At 51.1% G+C, this 14,710-nt stretch overlaps 1 protein-coding gene and 1 long non-coding RNA gene across 2 annotated transcripts in view; both read right to left on the minus strand.

The window, feature by feature from the left end:
- Positions 1 to 1,739, minus strand: part of MAPK8IP2 (mitogen-activated protein kinase 8 interacting protein 2) — a 50,007-nt gene extending 48,268 nt beyond the window's left edge. The window contains exon 1 of the mRNA XM_083401845.1: positions 1,601 to 1,739. Coding sequence (XP_083257971.1) covers positions 1,601 to 1,665 — 65 coding nt within the window. The 5' untranslated portion in view covers positions 1,666 to 1,739. The remainder of the gene's footprint in view (positions 1 to 1,600) is intronic.
- A 5,722-nt stretch (positions 1,740 to 7,461) lies between these two features.
- Positions 7,462 to 14,710, minus strand: part of LOC310659288 — a 79,030-nt gene continuing 71,781 nt past the window's right edge. The window contains exon 2 of the long non-coding RNA XR_014502722.1: positions 7,462 to 8,096. This is a non-coding gene — a long non-coding RNA (uncharacterized lncRNA). The remainder of the gene's footprint in view (positions 8,097 to 14,710) is intronic.

The following is a 14,710-nucleotide window of genomic DNA, read 5'->3' on the forward strand; positions in this document are numbered from 1 at the left end:
AAGGAAAAGCATCCCTTGGTTTTTCCCCAGGACCCTCACACCCGGAAGCTCCATCTCTCCAGCTCTATAGAGCCCCACAGAACAGGCACCAACTCCTAACCTCCTCTCCCTTATTCAGGAAGCCCAAGCTTTGCTTCCCCATCTCCAGGGTGACGCCTTTCCAAGCACTGATGGTGGAGAGGTAGGATCTAAAAGCAGCAGCAGCAGCAAACGCGACACATCACTATACCAGCTCTGCAGCAGTTACCAGGGGTTACAAGAGGAACGTGCTGGATCTCCCCGCCCCTGGGGGGAGGCAGCAGGATCCCCTGTGGCATCGCTGCATCAAGGTGGATCTGGCTTCCTGGACTCACGAGATGGGGGTGGGGAGAGACTACCTGGAGCCTCCCAGGTACCCTGAACATCACCAATGCTTTTTAGGCCACGTTGATGCCCTGCGTGCAGTTAGGGACCTCGCTCCCTGATGCAACTCCCCAGGTGTGGGGCCTCACATCAGCCACCTGCCGCCACCTGCCCATGGAACCAGGTGTGGTTCTTGCCTTAATAGAGCCCTGGGCAGTGGGCACAGCTACTGCTTGGCATGGCCTGGGCCCTTCCTCTTCCGCACCAGTACTTTGGGAGGGCAGGAGGCCAAGCCAGGAAGCACCTGTTCCGGCGGCCTCCCAGATCCATTTGACGGAGGCCCATCTCTGCAAATGGGATCCAAGGCCCCCAGTGGGGACAGGAAGGGAAGAAGGAGATAAAAGCCTGGAGCATGAGAGAAGGGTGGGGGGAGGTTCGAGGGACGGCTCGGGCTTTGCCAAGGGATCCACTTTGCTTGCAAAGCAGCGGGGCAAGGAGATTAATCAAGCGAAATCTGCTGGGTTTGGCAACAAACACATTAAAGGATTGGATGGATGGGAGGAGGGGGAGGGGGGAGAGAGAAAATATGTGGGGGAGCTTGCAAAGCTCTGCACGGTGTTGATCCCAAGGGCACGTTGGGGCGGGGCAGAGCGGGTGGCGGCTTCCAGCGTTGCAGCAGTCTCTGAATTGGGAATTCCCCAAGGGACCCCCCCCCCAGCCCCCGAAAACAGCAAGGGATGGATCCAATGGGGGGGTTCTCAGCACGGAAGGGATGAGGCCAGCCCTTTGTAAGGGTAGGCCGTGGGGGGGGGGGGGACTTTGCCTGGGACCCGAAGCAGGCCCAGAGTCTGGTGGTAAGAGGTATGGGGCCGGCCCAGGCCTCCGGGACGAGGCAGAGCCCAACAGATGCTCTTCCGAGGGGGGGGGGCGAGAGCAGAGAACAGCCAGGGCTTGGGGGGGGTATATTTCCCTCTGCCCACTCTGTCCTCCTGGGGTCGAGAGCCTGTCTCTACGTCCTAGAAGGCCTCGGGGGCAAATGTGGGGAAGCCAACCTGACGACACCCCCCCCACTCTTTGCAGGTTGAGCTCCCAGCTCTAGGTTAAGGAAACCTTCCAGCCCCCAACCTCATCAATCCGGGGTGGGGTTTGAAGCCGAGCGGGGGATTCCGCGCCTGCCCGCCCGCCCCCACTCCCCCACCCCCGGGCACCCCGGAGCCCGGGCGGGCGGGGCTGCGCCAAGCGAAGAGCGTCGGCTTACCTGCAGCCCGGCGGGGAGAGCGAATGGAAGGTGGAGAGCGAGAACATCTCCGCCCGATCCGCCATCTTCTCCGCGGCGCAGCCGAGCCGGGCTGGGGCTGGGGCTGGCGGGGCGCACGGCAGGGCGAGGCTGTCGGGGGCCGGGCGGGGCGGCGGCGAGGGCCGGGCTGCGCTGGAGAGGGCAGGCGGGCGGGCGGGCGGGGGCTGTCACTGAGGAGGCTGCTGATGCTGGTGCCCGGAGCCGCTCGCCACTGCAGCCATCACGCGCGCTCCGTCCGGCAAGGCCCGAGTAAACAGCGGCCGGGGGGGAGCGGAGGTGGGGGGGGCGCTGGCTGCGGAGAGGAGCGGAGGGAGGCGGCCTGAGCCAATACCCACCAGCCCGGCGCTCTCCGGCTCGACGACGCCGGGGGAGGAGGGGCGAGGCTCAACAGCGCCCCCCCCCCAATGCAGATGCGGCGCCGCTATAGCAAAGGCGGCGCACGAGGGGCGGGGAGGGGGGGAGGAGAGAAGGACTCGCGCCCTGAGCCTCCGATCCCCGCCTCCCCACAAGACAAAGGAAGGAAGGCTTCGGATGAGCCAGTCTACGGAACCTCTCCTCTCGGCCCCCCTTTTTGGGAGACGGGACACCCCACTTAGCAACCACCCCGCCTCTCCGCCACCAACCGCTCCGCGCGGAGCCTGGCAGGAGGATGGGGAGCTGTCCGCCGGCTCTGGTGCTGAAACAACGGCCGTGGGGAGCTGTCCGCGTGCCCGGTGCTGAAGTGGGAAGGACCAAGCGCCACCGTGGGCGAAAGGGCAACCTCCGGCAGGCCTGGGTCTCCTACGCCTCTATGTACGCAGCGAGGGTCTCCATTCTCCCCAGAGAGGGGAAGGAGCTGAAAAAAAGGGGGGTATCGTACCCCCACCGCCAGGGCTGGGCACTAATTGGTTTCCCCTGGTTTGCCAGCTTCTCCTGGAGAGAGGTGGCAATGTGGGCGTCCCAGCTGCCCCGTGACTCCTCCCCGGAGGCCGGGGGTGGCGGGCGCATTGCCATAGTGATGCAGCCGATGGATAGGGATGTATCTGCAAGCCAGCTTCACGCCCCGTGGCTTTCTACACGGGGGTGGGGTATTTTAGGACCAAGCAACCCTTGGAGGAATCTGGGCCAGCCCGGCTGCTGAAGGGACTGGCCTCCTCGTGGCAAGCGCCATTGGATGAGAGACATGCTTTATGGCCTCGGGCTCGGTTGTCTGTGCGAAGCTCCCAGGAGCCTCAGGCGACGTCTCCGGGTTGCCAAGGTGGTGCTTGATGGCTGCAAGGCAGGCAGCCCTTACATCCAGGGAAGGGCACCAGCTGCTCCCTTGGGGCAGCGGATAGGCTGCTCTTGGCGGCGTGACGGACACACGCGATGGCCCACCTGCACCTTATGCCGACCAGCCTCCTCGGCTGCCAACACTGATCTCATCACCGCTCAAATGATAGGGTCATCAGAGCTGTCAGTTTGGATGAAACGCTGGAATGGGATGAGGTGTCTGCCCACACAGCACCCTGTCTCTTAACAGCAGCACCTGATGCTCTACCTGGCAGTAGTCACAGAAGCACACACACATAATTACTTCAGTGTAAGGAATGTGTAAGGGATGCGGGTGGCGCTGTGGGTTAAACCACAGAGCCTAGGACTTGCCGATCAGAAGGTTGGCGGTTCGAATCCCCACGACGGGGTGAGCTCCTGTTGCTCGGTCCCTGCTCCTGCCAACCTAGCAGTTTGAAAGCACGTCAAAGTGCAAGTAGATAAATAGGTACCACTCTGGCAGGAAGGTAAACAATGTTTCCGTGCGCTACTCTGGTTCGCCAGAAGCGGCTTAGTCATGCTGGCCACATGACCCGGAAGCTGTACGCCGGTTCCCTCGGCCAATAAAGCGAGATGGGCGCTGCAACCCCAGAGTCGGCCACGACTGGACCTAATGGTCAGGGGTCCCTTTACCTTTTAAGGAATGTGTACACCAGTCCTCCATAAGAATATGAGGAGAGAGCCTGCAGGGTCAGGGAAAAGGGGGCCCAACTAGTTGTGATAAGAATTTTAAAGTCTTCTTGTTGTTGTTTAGTCATGTCCGACTCTTCCTGACCCCCTGGACCAGAGCGCGCCAGGCACTCCTGTCTTCCACTGCCTCCCACAGTTTGGTCAAACTCATGATGGTAGCTTCGAGAACACTGTCCCACCATCTCGTCTTAGATATATAATAAATGTACCAACCAAGCATGTACATAGATCAGCACAGGAAGACTGACCTGAAACCATTTTTGATTCCCAAACTGACCAAATGTTTTCTCTGCAAGGTCAAAGGAAAATGGAAAAGCCTCCCCATTGTGTTTTCCTTCACAAATCCTGTCTTAAGGGTATGTCTGTGTATGAATAGGGCGAGCCTGTGACCTGGCTCAGGAACTAAGTAGTTATCATTACAAAAGATTGGCCAGGCTCCCCAGGGTATCCAATCAAGTGAGCATTAACAGGTAACTTGTCAGACAAGATAAACAACGCACTCAGATTTCTGCTGTAGACCACCTTTTCTGTGATGTGGGTATGATGTATGGAGGGGTGGTCTTGGACTCCAGGGCAGGGAATTTAAAATGTCTATATAAGGGCAGGCACACTTTTGTTCTGGGTTCCTCCTCCCTCCTGTGTGTGATGAGCGAGGACCCTGTTACAACAGATCAATAAAGATCAGGCTTACCAGCGGCTTTGCTTCTCAATATTCTCTGCTTGGCCTCTGTTATTTTCTCCTACCAATAGGGAACCAACAAAAGGACTCTATACGGGCTCTTGGATACCCCATAAGGGAAAAGGGGCAGATTGGTTTTGTTTACAACATAGTCCAGCATCTCCCAGTGGCCAACCAGATGCAGGATATGAGCACAGGAACCCCTCCCCGTCCTGTGGTTTCCAGCAACTGGGATTCAGAAGCGTTGCTGTGAAGGCACAGGACAGACATCACGGTTAGTAGCCATTGTCGGCAGTGTTGTTTTTTGCGATATTCCTTAATAATAGCTCAAAAACTTCATTCATTTATTTTTTTGCGGCTTTGCCAAAAAAAATTCAACAACATTGGCAAAACAAAAAAAACACACAAAAAACCTTTGCCAATAAATCTGTCTGGAATTTCACTGTTTTGAACATGGCAATCCTGTGCTGCTTCAGTAAGACTTCACTTGAAGTTCTGTAGTAGTAGTAGTAATAATAATAATAATAATAATAATAATAATTTATTACTTATACCCTGCCCATCTGGCTGGGTTTCCCCAGCCACTCTGGGCAGCTTCCAACAGGAGATTAAAAATACATTAAAACATCTGTGCCTGGTTCCGGGTTCTACAGGTCAAAAAGGATATTAAAAAAACCTGGAATGTGTGTGACAGAAGGTGGCCTGGAGACCAAATCCTATGAGGCATGGCTGGAGGAGCTATAGAATCGTAGAACAGAGACCTGGGCAGAAGGTTAACCCTTCGCAAGGTTGTTTGAAGGCACTGCTGAGGGTTGCTGCTTCATGTGCGGCAGAGGGAAGGAGGTCACTCCACAGTGCAGGGGCAAAAACAGAGAACGTCCGTTTCCAGGTCACCACCCTGATAAGGTGGTGGTGCCACGAGAATTTCCCCATATGAACTTCGCAGGTCTGTGCAGCGGCAGGAGGTATTTCGGGTCACCTGAGCACAGATTTGTGTGTTAGCATCATTACCTTGAACATGTCCCAGTCGTTCGTTCAGCATCAGTGGTTATAACGGTTTGCTTTCTGGCTTCTCTTGCCCTCCCTTGTAAGCTTTTGGCTGCTTTGCTTGACGGCCTTGCTTTGCAGGGATTTCTGCACTCCTGGGCCTTGCCTCAAATGGGCAATGAGTGCCCCATCTGGTCAAATGGGCCCACCAAGAAGAAGACCCTGCCTTGGATCCAATGACACAAGGACCCCTTTGCTGCATCAGGCAAAGTTCCATCTAAGCCCAGCATCGTGTTTCCAACTATATTTGGAATTTAATTACTATATTTGACATCAGGAAGTTTTCCCCAGGTAAGGCTGACCTGTTTCCGCTCACTGTTCCTCTCCCTATATGTTGGCTCACCATCTTGAACCACCGGGGACAATCTGTTCTGGCAGTCTCATTCCAAAGAGCCCCTCCTGTGATTCTCTGTTGGTGGCACACTGGGATCCACTGAGATTGGTGGAGGAGCTGGCTGTACGGAGGTTTCACCCAGGGAGGAGGGAAGGCAGCATCAAGGCAGAAAGTTCTCCCGCTCTCAAAGAGCAGATAATAATAATAATAATAATAATAATAATAATAATAATAATAATAATATTTATACCCTGCCCATCTGGCTGGGTTTCCCCAGCCACTCTGGGCGGCTTCCAACTGAATATTAAAAACAATACAGCATGAGACATTAAAAACTTCCCTAAACAGGGCCGCCTTCAGTTGTCTTTTAAAAGTAAAATAGTTGTTTATTGCCTTGACATCTGCTGGGAGGGCGTTCCACAGGGTGGGCGCCACTACCGAGAAGGCCCTATGCCTGGTTCCCTGCAACTTCACTTCTCGTAGTGATAGAACCACCAGAAGGCCCTCGGTGCTGGACCTCAGTGTCTGGGCTGGATGATGGTGTGGAAACGCTCCTTCAGGTATACAGGACCGAGGCCGTTTAGGGCTTTAAAGGTCAACACTTTGAATTGTGCTCGGAAATGTACTGGGAGCCAATGAAGATCTTTCAGGACCGGTGTTATGTGGTCTCAGCGGCCGCTCCCAGTCCCCAGTCTAGCTGCTGCATTCTGGATTAATTGCAGTTTCTGAGTCACCTTCAAAGGTAGCCCCACGTAGAGCGCAATGCAGTAGTCCAAGCGGGAGATAACTAGAGCACGCACAACTCTGGTGAGACAGTCTGCGGGCAGGGAGGGTCTCAGCCTGCGTACCAGCTGGCTGGCAGCTACCCTGGACACAGAACTGACCTGCGCCTCCATGGACAGATGTGAGTCCAAAATGACTCCCAGGCTGCACACCTGGTCCTTCAGGGGCTTAGTTACCCCATTCAGGACCAGGGAGTCCCCCACACCAGCCCATCTCCTGTACCCCAAGAACAGTACTTCTGTCTTGTCAGGATTCAACCTCAATCTGTTAGCTGCCATCCATCCTCCAACCGCCTCCAGACACTCACACAGGACCTTCAGCGCCTTTACTGGTTCTGATTTGAAAGAGAGGTAGAGGTGGGTATCATCTGCATATTGATGGACACCCGGTCCAAACCCCCTGATGATCTCTCCCAGCAGCTGCATGTAGATGTTGAAAAGCACACTGCCACATTGGTGTTCAAATTAGTTACAATACCATCAGTTACATGAAATGTTCAAATTAGATAGAAAGAATGGTTTCCCGGACCAAAGCTCACAATTCGAAAAAGAACTCCCACAAAACAAAGATAAACTTTTGTGTAAAATGTATAACCTGTTATTAGAATGGGAAATGAAAGACAAGCTAGTTAAATCCTCAATGACACACTGGGCAATAGAGATAGGACACAATATAGATTTCAACCTCTGGGGGAAATTCTGGAAAAGTGAATTGAAATTTGCATGTTGTTCTTTGAAGGAGAAAATGATTCACAGATGGTATTTAACCCTGAGTGGGCTTGCTAAAATGTATGTCTGAATCATGTATGTCTGAAGTGCTGGAGGTGCAATGAGATAGAGAGTATGTTTTATCATATGTGGCAGACTTGTGAAAGGATAAAAGAGTATTGGGAAATGAGCTATAATGAATTGGAAAAAAATACTTAAAAGTACTCCCTCCCTCCACAAAAAACCCAGAGTCCTTTCTGTTGGGGATAATTCAGACAGAAATTCGTAGGTGTCAGAAAAGGTTATTTATGCATGCAACAACTGCAGTCCGTGTTTTGCTAGCCCAAAAATGGAAAACGAGTGAGGTCCCAACCAAAGAATGGCAACTTAAGTTGACAGAACATGCACAATTTGCAGACTTAACATATAGAATAAGAAACAAGAAGAACATATGTTTAGAGAAGACTGGAAATGTTTACTGAACATATGGAAAATAATCGTGTACAGCTGAAAACCCTGGCAGCATTAAGATAAATTCAACAGGGTAAATACATTTTGATGGATGCAATAATGGAATACTGAATGGTATAGTTTTTGTAAAATATGCAGGGATTTATGTTATGTAAAATGAACCATGGAAAGAGAAGAAGGGAAGTCATTGACACCTTAAGGATGTAAATTGAGTATTTGAAATTGTAAAACAGAAAATTTAATAAAAAATATAAAAAAGAAAAACAAACGACATGAAACATTCTGAATAAACCTTAGGAATAATTTTCTGATGGCAAGAGCTGCTAAGACCTGTTCAGCAGTGGAATGGTACTCCTCAATGGAGATTTTGAAGCAGAGGTTGGATGGCATAATGTCATGAATTCTTTAGCTGTGATTCCTGTATTGCACAGGGTTATGACTACAGGGGTCAGCAAACTTTTTTCAGCAGGGGACTGGTCCACTGTCCCTCAGACCTTGGGGGGGGGCGAACTATATTTTTTTGGGGAATGAACGAATTCCTATGCCCCACAAATAACCCAGAGATGCATTTTAAATAAAAGGACACATCCCACTCATGTAAAAACACGCTGATTCCTGGACCGTCCGCGGGCCGGATTGAGAAGGCGATTGGGCCGGATCCGGCCCCTGGGCCTTAGTTTGCCTACCCATGGAATAGACTGACGCTCTGGGTCCCTTTCAACTCTGCAATTCTGTGATTTTTATCAATGCACAACACACAATGCCTGGCTGCACTTTCACCTGACGCAGTTTGGCTTCACTGAACCCCCCCCCCTTTTTGCAGGTGGGGCATCGCTTTGTTGCTAGGAGAAAACAGCAGCCTGGTGGTTAGGAAAGTCACCTGTACAGGTGAGAGGGGAGGAGGCCCAGCTGGCAAGCGTCTCTGCTCCAGTGGGAAAAACAGGAAGGTAACCAACCAAGCAGATCTGTGAGTTCAGCACTTGTGTGTGGAACAGGCTGAAGGAGGGTGGCTCAGATTTCCCCCTTGCTTGAATTTAAAAATGCCCAGCGATCTGAAGTTCACAGCACATTATTCATTGAAGCACAACTACCTGAAAATGATTTATAGATGGTATCTAACCCCGAGTAAACTTGCTAAAATGTCTGAATCAGATAAGTGCTGGAGGTGCAATGAGGTAGAGGGTATGTTTTATCAAATGTGGTGGACTTGTTTATATATATATGAATAGGATTTTCTTTTCTCAAAATAAGTATCCATTTTCCAATTCCCTGCTGACTTCCCTCAACTACCATTTCTGGTTTATTACATCAGATGATACATTCTGCTGTTTATATACAATATTATGTTATCACATTGTTAAACTTCTTGTTCTCTGTAAATAAAGTTGTAAATGTTTACAGTGGTACCTCAGGTTAAGTACTTAATTCGTTCCAGAGGTCCGTACTTAACCTGAAACTGTTCTTAACCTGAACCACTTTAGCTAATGGGGCCTCCTGCTGCTGCTGCGCCACTGCTGCACGATTTCTGTTCTCATCCTGAAGCAAAGTTCTCAACCCGAGGTACTATTTCTGGGTTAGCGGAGTCTGTAACCTGAAGCATATGTAACTCGAGGTACCACTGTATTTAAATCCTGCCAACAAGACTATTTCTATATGTGGTGGACTTGTGAAAGGGTTAAAGAGTACAGTGGTGCCTCGCAAGATGAAAAGAATCCGTTCCGCGAGTCTCTTCGTCTAGCGGTTTTTTTGTCTTGCAAAGCAACCCTATTAGCGGATTAGCGCTATTAGCGGTTTAGCAGCTATTAGCGGCTATTAAAGGCTTAAGGGATTAGCGGATTGGCTGCTAAAAGGCTATTAGCAGCTTAGTGCCTTAGAAAAAGGGGGTGGGGAGCGGAAAAAAACCCCCAGGAATCGCAAGACGAAAATGTCTTGCCATGAAGCAAGCCCATAGAGAAATTCGTCCTGCGAAGCGCATTGAAAAACGGAAAACCCTTTCGTCTAGCGGGTTTTCCGTCTTGCGAGGCATTCGTCTTGCGGGGCACCACTGTATTGGGAAATGATCCACAATGAATTGGGGGAAAATGTTTAAAAACACATTTACAAAAAACAAAAAACAAAACCAGAGTCCTTTCTGTTGGGGATAATTCAGACGGAAAGGTTATTTATGTATTCTACTACTGCGGCCCATGCTAGCCCCAAAATGGAAAACAAGCGAGGTCCCAACCAAAGAAGAATGGCAACTTAAATTGATGGAATATGCGCAGCTTGCAGAATTAACATATAGAATAAGAAAACAAGAAGAACATGCATTTAAAGAAGACTGGGAAATGTTTACTGGCTATTTGGGTGAAAGTACATTTAAAAACACTGGTAGCATGAAGATAAATTCAGCAGTGTAAATATGTTTTGATGGTGTAACAATGGATTACTGAATGAATGCTTTAGTTCATGTAAAATATACAGGGATGTACGACATGCAAAATGAAGCGTGGAAGGAGAAAGAGGGAAGTCATTGATTTAAGGTTGTCTAAATGATTATCTTGAAATGTAAATTAGAAAAACTCAATAAAAACTCTTTTTTAAAAAAAGAATTTACAAAACCCCAACTTTCTAGGTAAACAAGTTTAAATAAGCGCTGCTATGTAGGGAGAAAGCCACCTGGGGTGTTGGGGTTTCCTCGTATGTAATAAAGGAGTGCCAAGTTCCAGGTGTTACTCTTAGTATACAGAGTCCTTGGAAATGGCTTACCTACAAGATTGCTTTAGTCCCTAGGTGCCAACTCAACAGGTGCCCCATAATAACCGCTCTGCATTTTTAAGAACTCAGCCCTTTCGTACAGCAGCACAAACGCACTGTGGAACTCCTTGCCTGTTTATATCAGCCAGGCCCCCTCACTGCACCTTTCTTGGCGTCTGCTAATAAATACCGTATTTTTCGCTCTATAGGACACACTTTTTCCCCTCCAAAAATGAAGGGGAAATGTGTGTGCGTCATATGGAGCGAATGCAGGCTTTCGCTGAAGCCTGGAGAGCGAGAGGGGTCTGTGCGCACCGTCCCCTCTTGCTCTCCAGGCTTCAGGAAGCTATCCGCAAGCCCTGGGAGCCCGGGGGAGTCCCCCCCGGGCTCCCCCGACTTGCGCAGAGCTGCCTGCACCTCGAAGCCCGGGCACGCTGAGCAGTCGCGCCGGGGCTTCGGGTAGCTGTGCGCAAGCCGCGGGAGGGCTCCCCCGGCTTGCGCCGAGCTGCCTCTTATCCCGAAGCCCGGGCGCGCTGAGAAGTCGCGCCGGGGCTTCAGGTAGCTGTGCGCAAGCCGCGGGAGGGCTCCCCCGGCTTGCGCCGAGCTGCCTCTTATCCCGAAGCCCCGGCGCGCTGAGAAGTCGCGCCGGGGATTCGGGTAGCTGTGCGCAAGCCGGGGGAGGGGTCCCCCGGCTTGCGCAGAGCTGCCTCTTATCCCTAAGCTACCCGAAGCGACTGCTCAGCGCGCTGGGGCGTCGGGATAAGAGGCAGCGCTGCGCAAGCCGTGGGAGGGCTCCCCCGGCTTGCACAGAGCTGCCTCTTATCCCTAAGCCCCGGCGCGCTTGGGTAGCTCTCGGCAAGGCGCGGGAGCCCGCCACTGGGCTCCCACGGCTTGCGGAGAGTTGCCTGTTCTGTGGGTTGGGGTCGGGGGAAGTTCAAGCTTCCCCCGCCCCAGCCCCGCGCCTGGGGGGGAAATCTCCAGCTTTGCTGGAGGGCGCTGTGCCTTCTCCCTCTCTGCGCAGCGCCTTTCCTGTGAAGGAGAAGCGCTGCGCAGAGAGAGAGAGAGAAGGCGCAGTGCCCCTTGAGCGACGCGCCTGCCGTGCGAAGCCGGAGGAGGAACAGAAGGGACTCCTTCTGTTCCTCCTCCCGCTTCACAGCGACGCGCCTGTCCAGCGAAGCCGGAGGAGGAACAGAAGGGTCTCCTTTTGTTCCTTCTCCAGCTTCGCTGAAGGGCGCTGCGCCTTCTCCCTCTTTGCACAGCGCCTTTCCTGTGAAGGAGGGGCGCTGCACAGAGAGAGAGAAGGCGCAGTGCCCCTTCAGCGGCGCGTCTGTCCTGGCTTCTGCTTTAGCCCTGCGCAGCCTCTTTGGGCAGGGGGAGCCTTCATCCCGCTGCCCTGAAGAGGCTTGGCACGGTTACCCCAGAAGCCAGAACAGTCACACGGTATCCCAGAAGCCAGATCCCTCTTGCTCTTCTGGCTTCTGGGGTTCAGAATATTTTTTTCTTGTTTTCCACCTCCCAAAACTAGGTGCGCCCTATGGTCCGGTGCGCCCTATGGTGAGAAAAATACGGTACTTGTTTTGACAAGGATGTCTAGATATTTAGGAAGTTGATGCAAGTCTTAAAATGTTTTTCATCTCTGCCAAGGTAAGCAGTTGGCTCCTTACCTCTCTCGCCCTGACCTAGCCACTGTGATCCACACGACGGTCACCTCCAGACTGGATTATTGTAGCTCGCTCTACGTGGGGCTGCCCTTGAGACTGACCCAGAAACTCCAGCGGGTGCAGAATGCTGCAGCGAGACTCCTCACGGGGATCCGTGGGATCACATTCACCCAGTGCTATACCACCTGCACTGGCTCCCGGTGGAGTACAGGGTCAGGTTTAAGGTGCTGGTTTTAACCTTTAAAGCCCTATACGGCCTAGGACCCTCGTACCTACGGGACCACCTCTCCTGGTATGCCCCACGGAGGACCTTACGGTCTTCAAACAAAAACACCCTGAAGGTCCCAGGCCACAGAGAGGTTAGGCTGGCCTCAACTAGAGCCAGGGCTTTTTTGGCTGTGGCCCCGATCTGGTGGAACGCTCTGTCCCAAGAGACTAGGGCCCTGCGGGACTTGACATCTTTCCGCAGGGCCTGCAAGACAGAGCTGTTCCACCAGGCCTTTGGTCAGGGCACAGCCTGACTCCCTCCTTTGGCAATCTTCACAGAACTTTAGCCTAATGGTTGCCATCAATTTGATTTGAATTAATTTTATATTGAAATGATTTTAGAATGTTGTACTATTTTATTGTTGTTAGCCGCCCTGAGCCCGGCTTCAGCTGGGGAGGGAGGGATATAAACAAAATTTATTATTATTATTATTATTATTATTATTATTATTATTATTATTATTTAGCCTATTGTTTAGCTTTGCGAAAGCCTTACTGTTTTTTATTTTTCTTATTGACTATTTTTTCGCTTTATTTTTTTACAAGTGATGTTTAGATTTTATGAAATAAAAATAGTGGAAATAGTGAGTGGCTGCCCAGTGCAAGGAAGAATTGAGAGGCGAATGAAAAGACTGAGGATTAAAAACAGGGATTGCAAATTATTATTTTTAAATAAATTGCTGCTCACTGTTGCCAAGTGGGTCTGGCGCTGATGGCGCTGTCGCAATCTGCCTCTGCTCTGTTATTCAGGCAACGCACTTAGGATTGATTTTTCTGTGCCATTTAGGGCAAGAGAGCAAGCTGGATCAACATCTGTTCAGAAAAGGACACATCCCCAACCAACCAGCTTCCTTCCTTTCCTGGAACAGCTTAGCGAACAGCTGGAGGAGCTCGCAGACCACAACTGCTCATCGTCTGTGTTGACATCTTATGCCAGGGGTCAGCAACCTTTTTCAGCCGTGGGCTGATCCACCGTCCCTCAGACCATGTGTGGGCCAGACTATATTTTTTTTGGGGGGGGAGGGGATGGACAAATTCCTATGCCCTACAAATAACCCAGAGATGCATTTTAAATTAAAGGTCGCATTCTACTACGTACCTCTCCTGGTATGCCCCGCGGAGGACCTTAAGGCCCCCAAATGACAACACTTTGGAAGTCCCGAGCCGCAAGGTGGTTAGATTGGTCTCAACTAGGGCCAGGGTCTTTTCAGTACTGGCCCCGACTTGGTGGAATGCTCTGTCACCAGAGACCAGGGCCCTGCAGGACTTGACATCTTTCCGCAGGGCCTGTAAGATGGAGCTGTTCCGCCTGGCCTTTGGTTTGGACTCAGTCTGACCCCTTATATTTTCCCTCCCTTTACGGTTTTGATCGATGGGCTGCTTTTAAAAAGGGCTGCATTTTAAATTGCATTTTAACCTGTATTTTAAATTGGTCCCCCCCCCCTTATGTTTTCATTGTAATTTTACTGATGTTAGCTGCCCTGAGCGTAGCTCTGGCCGGAGAGGAGAGGGAATAAAAAAATTATTATTAATAATTTATTATTATTATTACTCATGTAAAAACACGCTGATCCATGGACCGTCCGCTGGCCAGATTGAGAAGGCGATTGGGCTGCATCCGGCCTCCGGGCCTTAGTTTGCCTACCCCTTTCTTATGCGGCCACCGCTCTGCACATTAAGCCAGCCACAGAGTTGCGGAAACGAAACCGCACAGAGCCTGGCAATCAGTTGCACATTTTGGCTGTGAGACAGAGCACCCAGGATCCAGAGGGGTCAGTGCGGTTGCAGAGAGGCACATTTGCAGATAAAACAACAAAGACTGTTGTGGCGTCTTCGTGATAAACAGGTTTATTGCGATGAACTCACATTCTCAGATACGTTTCAGCAGAGGCATTTTGCTGGGGCCTGGGTGGTGCACTGTGGGTGCCCTTGAAATGGCACAGAGGACTCTAGGCTTGTGTGAAGCCACTTTTCATGCCCCAAGTACTGCTGCTGCTGCCCAGCAGAATCGTCTGGGCTGCTATTGTATTTGGGGTGGGGCAGGGAGGCTAAATCCAAAGGGCATTCTGGCCACAAAAGGCAACCCTCCTAGAAAAATGCAAGGTGTGCTGCTGATAGTGGTGCGACTCATGCAACATGTTGGCGATTAATATGCACAGAACAATAATTATACATACTTCATCAACCTTCTGAGAAAAATACAACAAAAGGTAAGTTCTCAAAGTCTTGATATGCTACGCAAATCAGTCTCTTAAGTTTAAGCCAAGAAAGAGTATTCTCTATAAGATTGAATATCAATATCAAGGCTTTGAGATTAGACCACTGAAGAAGCCCGGAAAACTATCTTGGGAGTATGCTACCTGCAAGCCCCAGTAAAAGGGCCCCATTGGGAGCGAACAGCGGCCT

This window comes from Podarcis tiliguerta, assembly GCF_965153285.1.
Source record: "Podarcis tiliguerta genome assembly, chromosome: 10".
Lineage (NCBI taxonomy): Eukaryota > Metazoa > Chordata > Lepidosauria > Squamata > Lacertidae > Podarcis > Podarcis tiliguerta.